The 22,775-nt window shown below is 44.7% G+C and overlaps 1 protein-coding gene across 3 annotated transcripts in view; it reads right to left on the reverse strand.

The window, feature by feature from the left end:
* Positions 1 to 22,775, reverse strand: part of KSR2 (kinase suppressor of ras 2) — a 404,020-nt gene that overhangs the window by 224,504 nt on the left and 156,741 nt on the right. For all 3 annotated transcript variants that reach the window (XM_034638641.1, XM_034638638.1, XM_034638639.1), the window contains exon 4: positions 21,465 to 21,978. In XM_034638641.1, the coding sequence (XP_034494532.1) occupies positions 21,465 to 21,978 (514 nt within the window). The remainder of the gene's footprint in view (positions 1 to 21,464; positions 21,979 to 22,775) is intronic.

Consider the following 22,775-nt stretch of genomic DNA (forward strand, 5'->3'; position numbering starts at 1 on the left):
TGTTTCCTCTGGCACTGGCCAGGTGCTTCCACATGACTGCCTGGCAGGACCAAGGCTGGAAATGATGAGGCAAGTGTCTTCACCAGGGCCAGTGGCTCTCACCGCCATTCCTGCCTTAAAAGGGCATCGCTGGAAAAGGGCCATCCTGTGCAGCTTCTCTTATATTCTCTGTGTAATAGGGAGAGCACTGGACCAAGAGTCAGGAGGGATGGCCTCCAATGGTGCAGGGGGCTGGGAAAGTCATCCATCCATCCATCTATCCATCCATCCATCCAACCATCCAATAATCCATCCACCCACCTACTCATCCATCCATCCACCCACCCATCCACTCATCTATTCATCCATCCATCCATCCATCCAACCATCCAACCACTCATCTCTTCATCCATCCATCCATCCATCCATCCATCCATCCATCCAACCATCCATCCATCCATCCATCCAAAAAACATTCATCAAGAATTTAACTATGTACCCAATGCTGTGTTAAGTAGAGAAGTAAAAGAAATGAGTAAGGCAGGGTCTACTTGAAAGAACTCATAGGCGAGGAGTCAGGAAAACAATAGAGACTTAAAACATGCTGGATGAACAAATGGCAGGTGTGGGCATAGCAACTATAGAGACAGCCTACCATACGTCTGGTCATGAGTTCAGCCTCTGGGTCAGATTTGTATCACATCTGCCACTTCAGCTAAGGCCATGAGTCTGCAAACATTTTCTGGAAGGGCCAGATAGTATATATTTTAGCCTCTCCAGGGTATACAATCTCAGTTGTAACTACTCAATGTGAAAACAACCATAGACAATATGTCAATGGATGAGTGCGACTGTGTTCCAATAAAACTTTATTTACAAACACAGGTGGAGGGCCAGATTGGGCCCTCGGGTGGTTGTTTGCCAATCCCTGAGAGAGAAGGTGTGACCTTGGGTGAGTTATATAATCTCCCTATATCTCAGTCTCCTTTACTACATAAGATAGATGGTGGTAACAGCTACTTCCTAGGGTGATATAAGCTGATACTAAACATAAAGTACAGTGCTCATAACACGGTAAGGATGCAATCAATGTTAGCTCTATTATTATTATTATTAATTGCATTATTATCATTATTATTATTATTATTATTATTAATTGCAGACAGAAGTGTGCAGACAGAGGTAGAAAGAAGTGCAGGGTCAGCCCCAATGAGGGAAGCCAGATGTAACAGTGGGGTCCTGAGCCCTTCTGCATTGACCTGTCAGAAGAAGATCAAAGCCTACTTACCTTCCCCGCAGGGCCAGGTTGCTGTCCAAAACACTTTCTGAAGCCTGAAAAACCCTCAGGTGCTTGCGCAAGGTGTTTCTGTGACACAAAGCACGTAAGATAATGCATCTGTGCCTTCCCAGAGCAAAGAACACGTCTCTTAGACATTCTTCCTCATCTTCCCTGAAAACAAAATGTTTTAAGTCTCAGCCTCTTGGAGAGTGAAATCCAAGCTGGTGCCAACCTCAGGTCCCAGGAGAGGACATCCACCACAGCTCGACCTCCACCCCAGATGCCTCCCACAACAGTTTGGCAATTAAAGTCCAAGTAACTGCTAAACCTGTGACCGATTCAGCTGACAGACACAGAAAGGCCGCCTCCCTAATGTACGCATCATGATCCTAAAGACCGCCCAGTCTGGAAGCAAAGACCCAGGGACCGTCTCCTGAAAGTCATCAAGCACCACTCCAAAAAATGAACCTCGCCAGCTCTTCTGGTAGCTTCTGGAAGCCCAGCCATGGTGGAGGGGCCCCAGCTGGAGGCCTAGAGCGTTGTTAATATTTTTATTCTTCCTCTATTAATTCAAGTTAATAAATACCTCCAGCCTAAGGGGAGCAGGAGGAGGGGTGGAGAGCTCGTTGCTAGCGACCGGACAGCCCCTGGCCATGTTCATTTCAAATTACAGAGTCCCACCAGGGCCCATCAGGAGCCAGAGGCCAGGAGGCCATAGGAGGGGACACACGTGGGGAAGGGAGCAGCACTGAACTGGGGTCAGGGGCTCCCTTCTCTGCCACCAGCCGCCAGGAGCAGATGGCACAGCCTCCTGTTGACTTCTGCTCACCCGTGTCACCAGAGCCACACTCTCCTGTGTCCTGGAAGGCACACTGCATACCTGAAAGAATTAATTAGTGGGAAACAGGAAGAAAAGGGCTCAGAGCAACTGGACTGAGGCCTCGAGGCCAAAATGAGCCTCTCTGAAAATGATGCACCGGAAGTCATGCCCCTCCATGCTGAGAGTCTTTTCCAGAGACTCCCTACTGCCTGCTTCCAGGATTAAGTCCAAACTGCCCAAGAGCCTTTCCTTAACCCTCCCCTCCCACCCACACCATGCCAGGCACACACACACACACACACACACACTCACACACAAAGTCTAACCCCCCCAATCAGCCTTGGCTGATCGGCCCAATTAGTTCCCTAATCAGCCTTGGCTCCAAGACCTTTCCACCTGCTATTGTCCTACCTGGATACTTTCCCTCTCTTCACCTGGCCAACTCCCACTCCATCTCATGTTAGGTGAAGGGTGGGCAAACTACAGCCTGAAGGCCAAATGCAGCCTGCTACTTGTTTTTGTAAATAAAGTTTTATTGGAACACCACCATGCCCATCCACTGGCAAACCACCTACAGCTGTTTTTGCTTTACTACTGCAGAGCTGGATGTATGCAAGAGAGACCGTAGGGCTGCAAAGTCTAATGTATTTACTACCTGAGCCCTTACAGGGGAAGTTTTCCAACCCCTCTTAGATGACAGTTCATCCAGGAAGCTCATTAGTGTTACTTCCTCTCCCCAGATCGTTCCCCACTGAATTATAAATTGATGCTTCCATCCTACCCACAGCAATCAAGCAACAACAACAACAACAACAAACCAAAAGGCATCCAATCAGCAAGGAAGAAGTCAAACTTCCACTATTTGCAGATGACATGATACCCTATATAGAAAACCCAAAAGATTCCACCAAAAATTGCTCCACCAAAAAACATGAATTCAGTCAAGTCACATGACACAAAATCAGTGTACAGAAATCTGTTGCGTTTCTATACATCAATAATGAAGCAGCAGAAAGAGAAATTAGGGAATCAATCCCATTTACAATTGCCGCAAAAATAATAAGATACCTAGGAATAAACCTAACCCCAAAGGTGAAAGACCTGTACCCTGAAAACTATAAAACACTGATGAAAGAAATTGAAGATGACACAAAGAAATGGAAAGACATTCCATGCTCCTGGATTGGAAGAAGAAATATTGTTCAAATGTCTACTGGTGCATCCACTCTGGAAAACAGTACGGAGGCTCCTCAGAAAGTTAAAAATGGGGCTACCCTATGACCCAGCAATTGCACTACTAGGCATTAATCCAAAGGATACGAAAATACAGATTCAAAGGGGCACATGCACCCCAATGTTCATAGCAGCAATGTCTACAATAGCCAAACTATGGGAGGAGCCCAGATGTCCATCAACAGATGAACAGATAAAGAAGATGTGGTGGTATATATATGCAATGGAATATTACTCAGCCATCAAAAAGAATGAAATCTTGCCATTTGCAATGACATGTATGGAATTAGAGGGTATTATGCTAAGTGAAATAAGTTAGAGAAAGACAAATATATGATTTCACTCATATGTGGAATTTAAGAAACAAAACAGATGAACATATGGGAAGGGAAGGAAAAATAAAATAAGATGAAAACATAGTGGGAGGAAAACCATAAGAGACTCTTAACTCGAGGGAACAAACTGAGGGTTGCTGGAGGGGAGGGGGTTGGGGTGGGGTAATTGGGTGATAGGCATTAAGGAGACCACTTGAAGTAATGAGCACTGAATATTATATGCAACTGATGAATCACTAAATTCTACCCCTAAAACTAATAATATACTATATGTTAACTAAATTGAATTTAAAATAAAAAATAATAAATAAAATGTCTATACCACCAGAAGTGATCTATACATCTAATGCAATCCCTATCAAAATACCACCAGCATTTCTCTCAGAGCTAGAACAAACAATCATAAAAACTGTATGGAACCACAAAAGACCTTGAATACCCAAAGCAATCTTGAAAAAGAAAAGCAAAGCTAGAGGCATCACAATTCTGTACTTCAAGTATATTACAAAGCCGTAGTGATCAAAACAGTATGGCACTGGCACAAAAACAGACACATAAATCAATGGGACAGAATAGAAAACCCAGAAATTAACCCACAGCTGTATGGTCAGCTTACCTTTGACAAAGCAGGAAAGAATATCCAGTGGGGAAAGACAGTCTCTTCAACAAATGGCATTGGGAAAACTGGACAGCAACATGCGAAAGAATGAAACTGGACCATTTCCTTACACCACACACAGAAATAAATTCAAAATGGATTAAAGACCTAAATGTGCGACCCCAAACCATAAGCGTCTTAGAGGAGAACACAGGCAGTAGCCTCTTTGACATCGGCCGTAGCAACTTCTTTCTAAATCTGTCTCCTGAGGCAAGGAAGACAAAAGCAGGAACAAACTATTGGGGCTACATCAAAGTAAAATGCTTCTTCACAGCAAAGGAAACAATCAACAAAACTAAAAGGCAACCTTTGGAATGGCAGAAGATATTTGCAAATGACACATCTGATAAAGGTTCGTATCCAAAACATAAAGAACTTATGAAACTCAACACACCCCTCCAAAAATGAAGAATCCAATTTAAAAATGGGCAAAAGACATGACTGGAGATTTTTCCAAAGAAGACATCCAGGCACATGAAAAGATGCTCAACATCACCCACCACCAGGGAAATGCCGATCAAACCTACAACGAGATATCACCTCACACCTGCACGGGTGGCTGAACTCAATAACACAGGAAACAACAGGTGCTGGTGAGGATGCGGAGAAAGGGGAACCCTCTCGCGCTGTTGGCAGGAATGCAAATTGGTGCAGCCACTATGGAAAACAGTATGGAGTTTCCTCAAAAAGTTAAAACTAGGATTACACTACAATCCAGCAATTGCACTACTGGGTATTTACCCAAAGAATACAAAATACTAATTCAAAGGGATACACGCACCCTGACATCATTATCTACAATGGCCAAACTATGGAAACAGCCCAGGTATCCATCGACCGATGAATGGATAAAGAAGATGTGCTATGTGTATACAATGGAATATTACTCTGCCATAAAAAAGAAGGAAATCTTGCCATTTGCAGCCACGTGGATGGATCTAGAGAAATAATGCCAAGCAAAATATATCAGTCAGAGAAAGAAAAATGCCATATGATTTCACTCATAGGTGGGACTTAAGAAACAAAACAAACAAGCCTAGGGGAAAAAAAGAGAGAGCCAAATCAAGAAACAGACTCTTAGCTATAGAAAACACATGAATGGTTACCAGAGGGGAGGCAGGTGGTGGGATAGGGGAAATAGATCATGGGGACTAAGGAGGGCACTTGTCCTGATGAGCACACCTGGTGACGCGTGGAAGTGATTAATCATGACATTGTACACCCGACACGAATAGTACACTGTGTATTAACTAACTGGAATTTAACTAAAAACTTAAAAATAAATGAATAATAAATAAATTGATCCTTCCAGTCTGTTTCCTCTAAACCCTGAGCTCCGTGAGAGGAAGGCTGGTTTTTTTGCAGCTCTGATACCCCCAGAAGCCCTGAAAAAGAAGTTTGCAGAATGCAAGAATGAGCAAATGAGTAAGGGGTCTGCTGCAGCGCTAGAGAGCCCAATGTCCCCACTAAAGAGAATATAACTAACGCATGTTGTTGATGCCCAGATCGGGAGACCACACAGCAGCAGGATTTCTTTGAGAGGAACAGAGAAAGGGGAAGGCCCAAGCGTTAGTCCTGTCCAAAGAACAAAAAAGGCGCCAAAGTATCTCCTGGGGAATTGTTCCCAGAGCAACATGAGGGAGGCGTGAGGAAAGCTTCACTAATAGGTGGGACATGGACTATTATTCCAAGTTGGGACCCAAACTCTAAATCCCACCATTGGTTCCAAGGTAGCCCCACTGGTCCTCTGCATTCTGCTCAACACACATTACATTACTGTTTGGGCTGCTAACTAATCGCTCTTCTCTGCTCAGTCGTAACCTCCTGGGAAGCAGGGCTCATGTGCTCACCAGGGAATCCCTGCAGGACTTGGCACCATGTAGGCAAAAATGTATGACGCATGAACGAAGGGATGAATGAATGAAATAAACCGCAATCATCAAAGCCTGCCATCTGGCTTATAGCAGTACAGAGTTACAGGTGGGGCCAGATTTCACTCTGGGGTGCACAAAGGACTGGCCCCTGACCCAGCAAGGAACACAGAAGAGCTCTATTTCATAGGGTGGTCATGACTATTTCGTGCCTACCTTCCAACTGGCATGCTGAGGCCATACACTTGGCCTTGACAAGCTTCTCCATCATAGCCCCCAGATTCTGGATGCATTTCTGCAGTCTCAGCTGTCCCCAGCCTTGCTTCCGACCTCTGCCTTGGTTTTCGAAGGACTCACTGATTGCCTGCTTTGGTGCGACCACTCCACGTGATGCTGGTATCATGCCCCCAGACAGGCCCCCCCTTATCTTAAACCAAAATGCTGGGCAGCTGCCCTCAAGTTGCCATCCAGGAGCCAAAGCACGGTGGAGAAGGTGGCCCAGGAAGGAATTTGTATGTCTCCCCATTTATCACGCTAAAAGTCTCATTTCAAATTCCATCAACGAGGTCAAATATCAAGATAGAGAGCAGTGCCTTCTCTTTCCAGAAATGGAACCACCCTTTGGAGCGAGTGGATTTGGGGCATTTAATTTGGCAACCAAGTGACATTCCCTCCCGGAAGGCTGGCGCCTGCCAGAGCAGAGCAAAGGGAGGAAAGCAGGAGAAGCAAAAAACTCAACATGATTACCACAAGGATAGATAAAAAGGAACCATAAATTCCACTTGATGAATGAAGTCTCTCGGGAAATCCTGCAGAGTCCCTTACACGAGACGGGCGCTTAAGCCTGGGCACCTCACTCCCGAATCTCATTATCATGCTTTTCCTTTTATCTGGGTAATAACAATCACTATAATTATGCATTCAAGATACCAGCCCCATGCAAATCGTAGTGTTTCACTTGTGGTGAAGCATTCTGCGGTTTGCATAAACAACAAGCCTGTAGGATGATGCTTCTGGATGATTTGGGGGAAAGTGCATCTATGAGATAATCACAGCACCATAAAACCACAGGGTGCCCTAAATAGTAGCTAAAAAATATGTTTACCAGCTGAAGGATGACACTCTCCCTCCAGTTCTTTCTTACCTCTAGCTTAGTTTCACATTCTAAGTCATTTCCCCCATTAAGAGAAGAACCATTTGTCCTAACCTATAGAATTAAGGGCTCTGGGAAAAGACGGGTAATCAAATATTCATCAAACATTCCACTTTTGATGGACTGATAGCCACTTTCCCAGAATGTTGTGTTGAGAAGGATTCTGAACTCATACCGGGGTCTGCAAAAAACGCCTGCCCTTGGAACTGGACAGGGAATGGCCGGCCTTGGACTTACCAGATATGCCAACTCTCCCTTCGGCCATTTGACCATAGTTGAACCAGGTCAAAATGGGTACTGAAATGTCTCCCCCGTCTCTGTGCCCAGCCAACTCAAACACATCCCCATGAGTTCCCATTAAAATGTCGCTTACTCACTTCTGCGTGCCTTGCCATTGTTCCTTTCTGCTCCGGGAAAATAAACACCCCCTTGTTCAAACATGTAAAGTGATCAAATGTGTAAACTCTACATTTGCCTCTATTCTCTTCCAACACTGACCAGGAGAATCTGCTCCCACTCATCTCCATATATCCCTATTCTTACCCCAGTGCCTGGTCCACGGTAGGGGCCTGGCAACTATTCGCTGGATTCATGTTCCATGTGAACAAATTCCATCATCATCCTCATCTCACCCCAGGAGTTTTTAAAACTAATAAGGGGTTATGGATGTATTTCCACAAAGGGGAAAATTCCTGAGTAGGAAGCACCGACTTCTAATGAATGCTGGGTCTGATGTGTCAGCCACACTTTATTGGAATAGCACTTAAATGCTGACATCATTTGAAAGGTTTCCAGTTGTCCCATATGCCTCCTAAAGTCATCCTGGTGGCCTCGGGGCTTGGAGTCCCAGAGCGTCCAAATCATAGCCCTAACGGATTGCTCCACAAACGCACAGATAAAAGGTAGGAACCTGGGCCTTCTCTAGGGCTATCCTCACCAGGGATTCAAACCCACATCTCTCTCGGGCAGAAGTCAACACTGTCCGGGAAGCAGTAGGGTGCAGCAGTTAAGGGATTTGGAGTCAGGGCTGCGTCCGAACTCTGGCTCCCACTTAGGGTCTGCGACCCTAAGCAATTTCTTCACCCACTCTGAGCCTCAGTTTCTCCATGCATAATATGGGGATAATGACAATACCCACATCATGTGGGGTGCTGTGGGGATTAAACAAGAAAATGCCTGAGGCATCATGGGCACTCAATAAATCACCAATGCTGGTATTATTATAATTTTTAAAGATGTATTTATTTATTTTAAAGAAAGAACATCAGTGTGTGAGTGGTGATAGGAGAAGGAGAGGGAGAATCCTCAAGCAGGCTCCCCGCTGAGTGTGGAGCCCAACATGGGGCTCGATCTCAGGACCTGGAGATCACGACCTGAACCGAAATCAAGAGTTGAACGCTCAACCAACTGAGCCACTTGGGTGCCCCAGGTGCTGATATTATTATCAATACCCACTCATTCCACAAATGCATACAAAGTGTCCGTTGAATTCTCATTAAGAAACTAGTACTGAGAAAGACTGGCAGGACCCTCACAAAGCTAAGAGTGGTGGCAAAGACGTTCTAGGGAATAAGACAGATGGAAAACAGCTGTAGAAAGCAGCTGGTGATCGGGCAAGCTGAGCCATGGGGAGCCACCACTGGGGAGCTGGGAGCTGACATAAGCCCCTAACCCTGACCAGGGCACCGGATCAAGGAAGAGTCCCAGGAGGGAGCTTTGGCACATGGTTAGACTGCCATGTTTGGGATCTATTTTTAATAGAACCTGGCACATTCCAGCCAGATGATAATAATGAAAGTGATAAAGAAGGATAAGAAAGAATAACATTAGCTCAGAGCAAATGGTCTCCGAGCAGGCTGGACCTTAGCCACTGTGCCTGGGGGTCTTCTGGGGCAGCTTCTCTAGAAGAACCCCTGGTCTTGTCATCCATCTCGGATAAAGAGAAAGTAGTGAGGAGAGAAGGACATCACTTTGCCAGTGCAGCTCTGAAAACTTATCTGATGGTCAAGAGCAAAAGGCAAACAGGTGGCAACACCAGCCTTCTAAGACATTTAATTTAATAGACTCCAGAAAAACCCACTGGGACCAAAATGTCTGCCCCATCCCCAGTCTTAGTGCCTGAGCCTTCCTTTGGTCCTTGAAAGCCCTGCAATCTCAAAGAGATCCTCCCTCCCGCAAAATACCATTTTAATGTATTAAATAAATACACTGGCCCTGCAATTCCACTTTGAAGGCTGCCTCTTAGAGAAAAGGTGCACTCTTGCACCTGTGCACAAGGAAACACATACAGGAATTCCTCCTGCAACTCCAGTTACAACAGTGAAGGCATGGAAGCCACCGAGATGTCCATCAAAAGGGCAATCAGTAAACAATGGCATGTCCATACAGTGGAATATTATACAGCAGATGAAAGTAAATGACTAGAATGTGTGTATCACCATGGATAGATTCCAAAAACGCTGAGTGAAGAAAAGCAAGTAACAGTGATATATTCATAGTTACATACCAGTTATGAGAAAAGTTTAAAGTCTATAGAACAATACCTACCCATACCCAGGAAGGACATGCTCTGAAATGGGTTTGTTGCTGCCTCTGGGAAGAAGTAGCAGAACTGGGGGGTAGTTTTCAGGGGGGTCTTTAACCTCACCTGTTAATTGTTGTTGTTGGGGAAAAAACAGCAAAGCAAACAGGAAAAAAATGTTCATATGCATTCATTCTGAGTAGTGGGACCTAAAGGGTCCATTCTATTAGTCATTGCATTTTTCTATGTACTTTATAATTTCTCAGAAAATTACACCCCTCAGGGGACAACCTCTGAGCACTATATTACTGTGAGGTAAGGGTCTGGGAAAAAGAAAAGAAGAGATACTGCCCGCCTTTGTGATAGGCAGCTGTGTTCTGGCAGAGCCTGCCTGCCCACTGCTACTAGAAAAAGACCAGGAGGTCTGAGGTTCTGTCAAGGGCTAGCGCACCATCCTAATAGCAATGATATTAACAAAAGCCAACACTTACTTTGCACCAGGCACGGTGCTAAGCTCTTTACAAACAGTATCTTATACATGAAAAAAGAGAGAACACCTGCCTTCCGATAGAGATTCCCACATCTTCTAGTGCCAGAAAATAAGGCAATGCTCTCTGAAAGACAAGAACATGTCTAAAGGATGCAGGAACCAGCTGGAAGGGGCTTTTGCTGGCCACATGGAAAACAAATGACCATCAAAATAAATAGTGACAGTAAGGACTCTAACCTACTGAATTAAATAAGAATCCATGAGACCACATGGATATAAACAAAGAAAGAGAAAGGGGAAGTTATTTTCCTTTCAGTAGAAAGCTGACTAGCGAATATAGAAGAAATGGTGGAATGAGAAATGACCATTTGGAAACCATCACAATAATACTTGATTTAGTTAAGAATCATCAGTGGACGTTAAAATCAGTGGTGGAATTTGGAGGAGTAAAAAAACGTTTACATGGTTTCCAAGTATCTCCCCGTAAGATACATACTAATCTCAATGGGTAAAATAGTAACTGTACAGTACAGAAATGGGCAGACACCAAACCCCCACCAAATGATCATAATTAGCAATACGAGTAATTGGCCAAAGTAACATGCATTTCCTGCTCCAAGGCACTGAGGATACCATCACCTCTCTGCTAAAATTGTATAACCTGAATTGAATCATAAAGAAACATCAGACAAAACCAAATTGAGAGATGGTCTATAAAATAGAGCATGTCCCAGGAATACTTCCTCATCAGAGGAAATTAAGGGGTCATGATAATGTGACTCACCACGGGATCTGCATTTTTCTTTTGCATTGAGACACCTGAAACCTGAATAAAGTTACACATCTGGGAAGTGGGGAAGTCAGGATGCAAACCTAGGCCACCTGGCTCCAGAGTCCAAAGCCTCACCCACTCATCCTCCCGTGTCCCCGCAGACTTTGGGTGAGAACGAGCCGCAACTCTAGTACTTAATTCATCTGAATGAGCTTGGACAAAGCATGTTCCCTCTTAAAGCCTATTTCCTCACTTGCAAAATGGGTTTAAATAAAATAAACCATGCAAAGTACCAGCATACAGTAAGTGTTCAATAAGGGAGGCCATCGTGCATATTATTAGAGCTATCATTCAATCAACAAACCCTTTCCTTTAGCGGAAATGTGCTGAGTATCGAGCTTAATGCAACAATATTAATGATTACCTGTTTTAGTTCAGGTTCCCCCAAAATCAGATCCTCAGAGAAATTTTGGTGGTGCAAGCAGTATATTCGGGAGGTAACCCCAGGAAGTAGGATGAAGTGGAGAGGTGAGGTGGGAAAGGAAGGAAAGTCCATAAAAGATGTGACATGGGGGATGGGGTGGGGGTGCGGGCTGTGCCATCATAGGGCTGACCCCATGGGGCTCGGTCCCTCTGGGGATCCTCCAAGAAAGTGTATAGAACACGAGACAGAGGCAGGTGCCGAATAAGTAAAACTCCTCCACATATAATCAGATCGAATCTCACCAGAATAATATCTTCCATTATTCCTTGTAAATTACAAGGTACTTCTGACGAAATACTGTGTTACCCAGCTCACAGCGCACCCGACCACAGTAATTTCTGACAAAATAAGCACACTGCTGAGCTAATTTTTCATGGTGGAACTTCAGAGCTGCTACGTCAGTAGGAATGTGGTGATGAACGATGCCTCATTGTTGTTTTTATAAGCCTCTGGGGCATATACAAGAAGATGGTTTTGATGGCATTTAGAAAGCCAGATTTATTTTCAGTGAGTCTCCCTGGACTCATCACAGAACTGACAGATTCAGCAGCTGGAGGGGGAGTGTGAGGTCTCAGTGAGGGTAGGACTCTATTCTTGCTCCAGACCTAGGAAAGTGGGCCTGGGATGTGGGGGAGGGGAGCACTAGGTCAATGCTGGCCAGGAAGCTGGGGCTGTGGATAAAACTTTCTTATGCAAAGTAGTAACAACACTTTAAAAAATTGATAAGCATAGATTTTACTGGAAATATTTATGAATTATATTATTATAATACACATATTATATAGTATATAAATTACAACAGATCTTATTAAAGACCTCACTGAATCAAAATAAGAAATTCAGTGTGAATTAGTGACAAATCCACCTTACAAGATTTTTAAAGAGAAGCGAAGGAAAAGAGTGAACACCACCTTTTCGTCTTCTGCAAAGGGGAATTTGGCCTTGGGCTGATTCTCCAGGTCTGATCCTCTGAATACCCCTACAGTAGAAATGTCAACTGTTTTAATAGACTGCGTTGCCTGTGGGTGGCAGATTGCCTGTGGACTGGGAGTTCTCACTGTGAACTTGAAATGCCTGAGGAGGGACACAGGCCTTGGGGACCCTTGATCTGCATGACTGTTAAAACTACGCATGTCCCCTGCAAGGCCCCCGGGTGCTACCTGGATGGAGCTGTTACAAGAGCGACTGCCCCCTAAGTCAGGATGGCTCTCACACCTCCTTAATGTGGGTCTCATCACCTTGCTCCTGAACTGCCACTGGGAGGTGGGGGCAAGGAAGTGTAGCCCCTGAGGACCCACAGAAAAGACACCCAAAGCGCTACCCTGCTTCCTCCAAGGTCAACCTAATGCCAACTGTGACCTATATTAATCTCGTGTGTCTGAATGCTTAATTAGACCTAAAAGGACCCCTTGCATGAGCATGGCAGAAGCATTCCTTTTAAATGAATATACTATTAAACTGAGGGCTTCAGAGGGGAAGGGGGTGGGGGAATGGGATAGGCTGGTGATGGGTAGTAAGGAGAGCACGTATTGCATGGTGCACTGGGTGTTATACACAACTAATGAATCATCGAACTTTACATCAAAAACCAGGGATGTACTGTATGGTGACTAACGTAATATAATAAAAAAAATTTTTTTTAATTAAAAAAATAAATGAATATACTATTACATACAAATTCATCACTCCACTGGTGCCCTTACAAATCCACTAGAGTTTGTTGTAATAATCAGCACAATGATCTACAGGTATGTGTCAGTGAGTTTGAGTGTTTGCATGTCATTAGTTTTCTAAGACAAACAAAAGATCCCTCCTGAAATCCTATGTATGTAATTAACGTGTTGAGCAAAGCCTGTTCATACTAGCTACAAATGATATAGCCCAGGCCACTGACAGAATCCGAATTCGCTGGAACTAGAATGAGGATGAGCGTGGGTCTCATCCAGCCTGGCTGCCTTGCTCGCTGGCCACCTGAGGGTTTTCAAGCATTCCCCCAGAACAGCAGGGGAGCAATGTGTCATACCTAAACAACACAGAGGTCTGAGAGCAGAGGCATGCACAAAGGCACCTTCCAGATGTGCTTTGGGGAAAACAGAAGAACTTCTAAAAGGGATAAAGTGCGAGAAGGTCACAAGTGGAATATTTATATTTATGCAGGACTGACAAAAGCAATTCACATTAGTCAATGTATAGAGTATGGTTCTGATCATGGAGAAAGTAAACTAAATATATTGTATATGCACATACAAACACAATCTGTGTGTTTATGCAAGGATTCCCAGCAAAGGATTCCAGCAGTTCTAGTGTCTCTCTATGGCAAGAGGAAGGGTGACTTTGCCTTGTATGGCTTACACTTTATATTGCTTGTATTTTCAAAATAAAGATGTGTCTGGAAATGGCTTCTTTTTTTTTTTAATTCATTCTTCCTCTTTTTTTATTATGTTATGTTAGTCACCATATAGTATTTCATTAGTTTTTGACGTAGAAATGACTTCTGTAATGAAAACAAAATTGTAATTGAAAATCACCTTAAAAAAGATTTGCAAAAAAGGGATGGGGTTCACCATGGAATTCCTCTTGAATACTGAACTTCTCCCATGCATTTAAAAATGGCATTGGTTTTCAGAAATCCAACTTGCCCTTCCAGATTCTCTCACAAGAGAAAGCAAGTCATTTGCATCACGGATGGGCAGACAGACAGACATACAACTCCTAACGCACGTAAGAATTGTTAGGCTTTTCCTTTTTCCCACACCGTTGGCCATGGGATCCCTGGACTGAAGGTAAGTGACCGAAATCCCTGAGATTGCATGGACTGAATTTTCCAAATGGCTGACAGTAAGGAATCGGTGTCAACTGATCCATGTAAGTGTGGCCACAAAGCCGGGGGGGAAAGACTGATAAGGACACTGGGAAGGCTCTTGATAACCCCCAATGTCTAAGTCTAACTGCATCTATAGGATTATATCCACAGAGCCATGTCAGTGTTTTTCAATCTTTTTTTCAGTATGACTCTCTAAGGAAACGTTTTGGATTTTTGTTTTAATTGTTACCCCTAACCCCTGATGAAATTTTAATACTACAAATATACCATATATCTGTTTATGTAAGTGGCTCTTGGGAGGGCTACAAACTATTGTAATATCAGGTGGGGGCATTTTGTTTGTTTGTTTTTTGCGGTTTTTTTGTTTTGTTTTGTTTTGTTTTGTTTTGTTTTTTTGCCTTCCTGCACCAAGAACTGATTTTGCTCCCCTGGGCATGATTTCAGCCCTGTTGAAAAACCACTCTGGGTACGTATGTTATGTGTATATACATTCTACATACACACATACACATACACATACATACATAGAAAACAAAGGACCAGCATATACTTTCTACTTTCTTCATCAATTTCCTGTGTTGCCTCAATTTCCACAATAATCACGTGTTACCTTTAATGGGTGGGGTGGTGTGGAAAAGCAGTCTTTTCTCCCCATGTGAATGTATGTGTGTATATGCGTGCATTTTAGTAATGCCATCTAAGTAAAACCACCCACTTAACTCAAATGCAAAGAAAAAAAAAAAAGGAAAGGAAAGGAAAAGAAGAAAGTAAATAGGACTTTGAGAATGAATACTAGGCAGGAAAAATGGTTTTGACTAAGATCAGTCATAGTAGTTCTGGTATTTTCCAGCATACCAAGTCTCCCAGTGGAGGTGAGAGATGTGCTATGGCTAATACTTTCTTTTCTTGCCATGTTTTTTTCTAGAAATGCCCATGGTATACTATTGGGGACAGGCTTGGAATCCAAGCAGACCATCTGATACATACCACCATGAGTATGCCGAGGGTAAAGGGTCTAAAACCTAGCCTTCCTCCAACCTGAAACCTACCAGGGTGTTGGGGCTTGAAAACTCACAAGAATCAATGGTCTCGAAAGACTCAGATCTGTTCAGAAAGACCTGTGACTATTGAAACTCTGCTTTATCCATTAAGGGCACATAAAGGAAGACTTAGGACAGCCAAGTTGGCAACAAAGAACCATGCCCAGCAGAGGTACAGAGTTGAACAAGAGAAGAAACCAGACATGAAAGAGACAAATGAAACCAGAATGAGTCGAGTAATTCAGGATAAACGGCTGGCTTCTCAAACCTTCTCACCTAATCCCTGATGGGGTTTATTCTAGCATCAAAGCCATCCAGAGTAGAAAGAGCCCCCAGAGGGATGCCTGGGTGGGTGAGTTGGTTAAGCGGCTGCCTTCAACTCAGGTCATGATTCCAGGGTCCTGGGATCAAGTCCCACATGGGGCTCCTTGTTCAGCACGGAACCTGCTTCTCCCTCTGCCTGCTCTTCCTGACACTCCCCCTGCTTGTGCTCGCTCTCTCTCTGACAAATAAATAAATAAAATCTTAAAAAAAAAAAAAGAGCCCCAGAGTAAGAATATACGTGTGTGTGTATACATACACACATACACACACACATAAATACATGTGTGTGTGTGTTTCACAAAATAACACTAATAGTTAGCCTCCCTACATACAATGCATCCCAATATCTAGCCTGGGCTATTCTACTTCATTGTCTTAATGCTGGTTGCAGCCCGGTAAAATGGTGTCATCATCCACAAATGGGTCATTACCACAGATTCAATAGCACACACCTATTCAAGAACCTGACCCCTCTGCTGCTTGCATGCTGTGAATCTCAGCATCCTGTGAGGTGAGCCAGGAGAAGCACCTTCTCCAAGGAAGTGTTGAAGTTGATACACTGGACAGAAGAACCCTGATGGGCAAAGCTGAACTTGGCCTGAATCCTGATAGACAATTTCTAAAACAGCTGATGGTGGACGAGTTGATTTGGAAGGCCTTGAAAAAGTAGGTGATTCAACCCTATCCAGACAAAGTAAATCCCTCGGGGGTCTGGGGAAAGGCTCACATCTAAAGTGTAGTACTGGCATAAAAATAGACTCATAGGCGGATGGAACAGAATCAAAGACCTAGAAATAAACCCAAGTATATATGGTCAACTAATATTTGACAGGGGAACCAAGAGCACTCAATGAGGAAGGATAATGTCTTCAATAAATGACATTGGGAAAACTGAATATTCCACATGCAAAAGAGTGGAACTGGATCCCTATCTTATATCATTCACAAAACTTAACTCAAAATGAATTAAAGACTTAAACCTAAGTCCTGAAACTGTAACTCCTAGAAGAAACCATAGGGGAAAATCTCCTTGATGACTTCTTTGGTTATGATACCAAAAGTACGAGCAACAGAAGCAAAAATAAACAGATGGAATGATATCAAACTAAAAAGCAAAAAAAAAAAAATCAAAAAATGAAGAAGCAACCTATAGAACAGGAGAAAATATTTACAAATCCGATAAGGCATTAATAACCAAATTACATAAGAAACTCTTCCAACTCAATAGCAAAAAATCATCATCATCAACTGATTTTTAAGTGGGCAGGTAACCTTAATAGACATTTTTTCCAAAGAAGACATAAAAATGGCCAACAGATCCATGAAAAGCTGCTCAACATCACTTATCATCAGGGACATGCAAATCAAAACCGCAATGAGACATCACCTCACTCCCATTAGGATGGCTATTATCAAAAAGACAAGAGATGATAAGTTCTGGTAGGGACGTGGGAAAAAGGGAATCCTCATGCACCATTGGTGGGAATGTAAATTGGTGCAACCACTATGGAAAACAGCATGGAGGTTCCTCAAAAAAATTAAAATAGAACTACCCCATGATCCAGCCATTCTACTTCTGGGTGTATATGCAAAGGAGATGAAACTGCCATCTTGAAGAGATATCTGCACCCCCTTGTTCATTGCAGCATTATTCATAGTAGCCAACACATGGAAGCAACCTAAGTGTCTGTCGACAGGTGAATGGATAAAGAAAACGTTGCACACACACACGTACACACACTGTGGAATATTACTCAGCCATAAAAGGAAGGAAATCTTGCCATTTGCAACAACACAGATAGACCTTGAAGGGCATTATGCTGAGTCAAATTGGTCAGACAGAGAAAGACAAATACTGCCTGACCTCACTTATATGGGGAATCTGAAAACATCCAGCATAGAAGCAGAGAGTAGAATAGGTTTTCTAGGGGTTGGGGGCTGAGGGAAATGGGGCAATGTTGGTCAAAAGATGAAAACTTCTAGTTATAAGATGAATAAGTTTTGGGATCTAGGGCGCAGCCTAGTGACTATAGTTAACAACATTGTGTTATATACTTGAAAGTTACTAAGAGAATAAATCTTAAATATGCTCACCCCAAAAAAATTCTGTGAGGTGATGGAGGTGTTAACTAACCTTATTGTGGTATGATAATCATTTTGCCATACCTCTGTGTGTTAAATCATCACTCTGTACACCTTAAATGTACATATTATATACCAATAAAGCTAGAGAAAGCACCTAAAGGTCAGCCTTTCCCACTTCACCCCTTCCTTATAGAGCAAAGATCATGTGTCCATAGAGCCTTCTTTCAAGTTCTACAACTCCTGGGGGTCAGCACAGGGAGGGGTGAGGGAGATGTGCCGTTGGGAGAAACCACAGCCTCAGACCATGAGTGGCCATCATATATGATCAGGCCTTTCATCCTGAAGACCTTGCCAGTGCCTTATAAGGGAGAATCACCCTCTCTAGCACAGCTTATGACAGAGCAGACTACAGCCTAGGGCACCAAACCCAGTCAGGCACCTATTTTTTACAAATAAAGTTTTATTGGATCATTGCCATGTCCATTTATTTATCTATTGTCTACAGAAAAAGTTGGCCAACCCCTAGCTTTCCTAACTCTTTTGTTGTTGTTGTGATTGATAGATAGATAGATAGATAGATAGATAGATAGATAGATAGATAGATATAGATAGATAGATAGATATAGATAGATAGATAGATGATAGATAGATGATAGATAGATAGATAGATGATAGATAGATAGATAGATGATAGATAGATATAGATAGATGATAGATAGATAGATAGATGATAGATAGATGATAGATGATAGATGATAGATAGATAGATAGATAGATAGATAGATAGATAGATGATAGATAGATGATAGATGATAGATAGATAGATAGATAGATAGATGAATAGATAGGAAGAAAGAAAGAGAACAAAGTTTATCATTTAACCATTTTTAAGGTTACAGTTTCAGTATTAAGTACATTCGCACTTTATACAACCACCATCACCATCCATCTCCAGGACTTTTTCATTCCCGAACCTGAAGCTCTGTGCCCAGTAAGCACTAATCCCCATTTCCCCTCCATCAGCCCCTGGCCCCCACCCTTCTACTTTCTGTCTCTGTGAATTTGCGTGCTCTCAGGTAACTCATGCAAGTGAATTCATACAACAGCTGTCCCTTTGTGACTGGCTTCCTCTACTTGGCATCCCGCATTTGAGATTCATCCACGTGAAGCATGTGTCAGATTTTCATTCCTCTTGATGGCTGCATACTATTCCACCAGATAGAGGGGACATATTGCGTAGCCATTCATCGGCCTATGGGCACTTGGGCTGTTCACACTTTGGGGCTGCTGTGAAGAGTGCTGCCTCCTGCCTAACTCTTGAGTCTCCTCCAGCATCACTTGCCTTGGTCCCTTAGCCACAGAGGCCTTCTGTCACCTTCTGTCGATTCCTCAAGTGTACCGTGCCCCCTTCCACCTCTCGGCTGGAGTACTTCCCACGCCCCCCACCTCCACCCCTTCACCCTCTTAACCCCTCCTTGGCCGTCAGTCTAATCATCACTTCTGGGAACTCTCCATGACCAGACTCTCCCTAGTTCCCCCACTCACCTCCCTCCCAGCTCAAACTCGATCAGCTCTATCTGGCCACAAGCTCGGCTGGTGCCCTGAACTGCATCTTCAGAGCCTCTAACACTGTTTGTAATTACTGGACACAATCTTATAATATTTATGTGTGGTTATTTGATTAATGTCAGACTTCACGAGACCAAGGCTACGTCTTTGCTTCCCGTTATACCCCCACTGACTAGCCCAGAGCCAAGAACAAACCACATTTCATCAATTCTAAGACATACATATTTTTTAAGTTTATCTCAGGATGCAGCTTACAATCAATGTCTTAGACCCACCTGCATATGGTGATGAGAGCTCACGAGACACTGGCTCAAACAGTGAAGACCCCTGCAGGCAGGTGCTACTCTGAACCTCCCAGGGGGTGACTGACGGCAACAGAAGGGGTCAGGTGTGAGTCCCAGAGGGTCCTGGGACCGTGTTGCAAAAGTAACAGATGACAGCCACATGGGCTCTCTATTGCTTGAGACAGGAGGAAGGGAGAAGGTCTGAGATTGGGGCAGGTCTCCTGAGTCCCTCTACATATCTGCCTGGGATGGAGATCCAGCCCCGGATAAATTCCCAAGTCAAAGGTGAATGGGTACAGCTAGGGGGTGGGGGTCTAAAAATCCCTGAGAGCCTTTGCAATGTCACAGGAAGCCAGGGCCTCTGCACTTTGTTTCCTACAGGAGCCTGGGTCAGACACGCTGTCTCTGGCTGGCCTCAGCCCCCCACATGGGCCTTCATGTGCTGGAAATGAACTGGAACTCTCCCCACTGCTCCCCCACATCCTGCTGCAGGATCTCAGAGCAGGGATCCAGGGCTCTGACACATAACAGGCGCCAAACTTAGACTCCTTATTGGTGTCTCCTAACGAGATTATAAATTATCATTTTATGTTCTATACCTTAATGGGAATTTCATTCAAGTGTACATATCAAAAACATGCCACCCACTTTGGAAGCCTGTTTAGCATTTCTTCCATTTTTAATACACTGAGAACCTCAAAAGAATGCAAGGGACCCAGGCGACCGTCAGCCTCCGAGGGGTCCTGCAGGGAGCTTCCTCGTCCCTTCCGCTGGCTGGTATGTAGCTACAGATACTGTGTCACCCTCTGCTGGCAGCAAGATCCCCCCCAAACCGGAGCCAGGCACACACTGCACCCTACTTTGATGATGTTCCCCCTGGGTGCCTAGAGACCCACTCTAAGCTTCTGTATGAAGTCCTTTGCTCTGATAGTCTAGTTCCCCACACTCTGTCCCACCCCCAGCCCCAAGCAGACCCGGCCATGCCTTTTCATTATAAGCACTAGCATGTTCCTCCACATGCTGCCCAGTACAGCAGCCCCTTGCCCCACGGGGCCATCGCACACTTAGAGCACAGAGAGTCTGAATGGAGATGAGCTCGCAGTGTAACATACACACCGGATTTCAAAGCCTTCATACGGAAAAAAGAATGCAAAATATTTCAGTATTAATATTTTATACTGATTCTATGTTGTAATGGTAATATTTTGCCATATTGGGTTAAATGACACATATTATAAAAATACCACTTGTTTCTTTTCACCTCTTTAACGCGATACTAGAAAATGTGAGGTCAGGCCTGCAGCTCACAGCCCATTTCTAGGGGCAGCGCTAAGGCAGAGTTGGCAGGAGCCAGCAAGCTCTCCCTGTCCAAGGGCTAGACGGCAAATGTTTTCGGCTTTGCGGGCCAGACCCAACTCAGCCGTGCGGCAGGAAAGCAGCCACAGACAACGCACACGGGAATGAACTTGATTGCGTTGCAATAAATGCAGATTTGGCCCCCAGGCGATAGTTTACCAACTCCTGCCTGCTTTAGATAATCCATCGCATAAGAAGGGTCATTTCTGGAAAGTGCTATTCATTTTCTCATGGGCCCTCCGTCAAAAGCCACCTTTCATTCAACTGAAGAAAGAAAACACAGGTGCATTCGAGGCTCCCCTAACCCGGGGTGGTCCTGGGGCCATGAAGCAGCCCCTAGCAGCCCCCGGGCTCAGCAGCCCCAGGGCACCCACCAAACACACTTACTTGGGCGTGTGGGCCTCATCCACGCGGTGACCCAGCTGGAATTCGTGGGACTTGCTTCGATGCAGGGCCGTGAAACCTGGAATCAAGTGGATCAGCTTCCGGGAGGAGGGTGGTGGGGTCCCCGGAGGCTTCAGCTTGTTCTTCCTCCTCATGGGTGGTGTGCCAGGTGGGGTCACGGTGGTGACGATGTTGGGGGTGCGCGGCGGGGTACGGACGGCGTGCCGCTGCCGGGGCGACGGGGGCAGGGAACGGTGGCCTGACTCCAGTGGCGGTGGCGGGCACAGACCAGGGTAGGCATCCACGGTGAGCCTGTCCACGTGGGTGTACACGGGGGCCCCGGGAGAGGGGCTGGCGTGACAGTAATGCTGGACACACTTGGTCTGGACCCTGGGGCTCTGGGAGAGGTGGGTACGGATCCACGGGGTGGGCTCCGGGGGGCACACAGGGTTGTTCTCCTTCCCCGTCTCTGTGGTGGGCCACTGGATGGTCCAGTCCTGTTTGGAAAGGTTGCCTCCTGAGTTGGAACAAAGGAGCAGAGAGACAACACATAAGACATGAGAAAGCCTGGCAGGTTACACGGTACACACCTTATGGTGTCTGCACATTACAGTGAATACACCTTACAGCGTATGCACATCACACCCTATCCACACCACAGTGTGTATGCACACTATCCCTTATGCACCTTACAGCGTATGCACATCACACCCTATCCACGCTGCACTGTGTATGCACCCTACCCCTTATGCACCCTACAGCGTATGCACATCACACCCTATCCACGCCGCACTGTGTATGCACCCTACCCCTTATGCACCCTACAGCGTATGCACATCACACCCTATCCACACTGCACTGTGTATGCACACTATCCCTTATGCACCCTACAGCGTATGCACATCACACCCTATCCACGCCGCACTGTGTATGCACACTATCCCTTATGCACCTTACAGCGTATGCACATCACACCCTATCCACACTGCACTGTGTATGCACACTATCCCTTATGCACCTTACAGCGTATGCACATCACACCCTATCCACGCCGCACTGTGTATGCACCCTACCCCTTATGCACCCTACAGTGTATGCACATCACACCCTATCCATGCCGCACCGTGTATGCACACTACACTGCATACACATTTACATAAATTCATCTCCTCTTGGCCCCTCCAAAAAGAGAATGAAATCTCTTTGCTGACCCTCTCAGCATAATCTCCATTCAACAGCCTTGCCCCCCACTCTCCTGTGGCTGGGGAGCCCACAATTCAAATGTCCAGAAAAGCAAAGGAGTAAATTCTCGCT

Source organism: Ailuropoda melanoleuca, chromosome 12 (genome assembly GCF_002007445.2).
Source record: "Ailuropoda melanoleuca isolate Jingjing chromosome 12, ASM200744v2, whole genome shotgun sequence".
Lineage (NCBI taxonomy): Eukaryota > Metazoa > Chordata > Mammalia > Carnivora > Ursidae > Ailuropoda > Ailuropoda melanoleuca.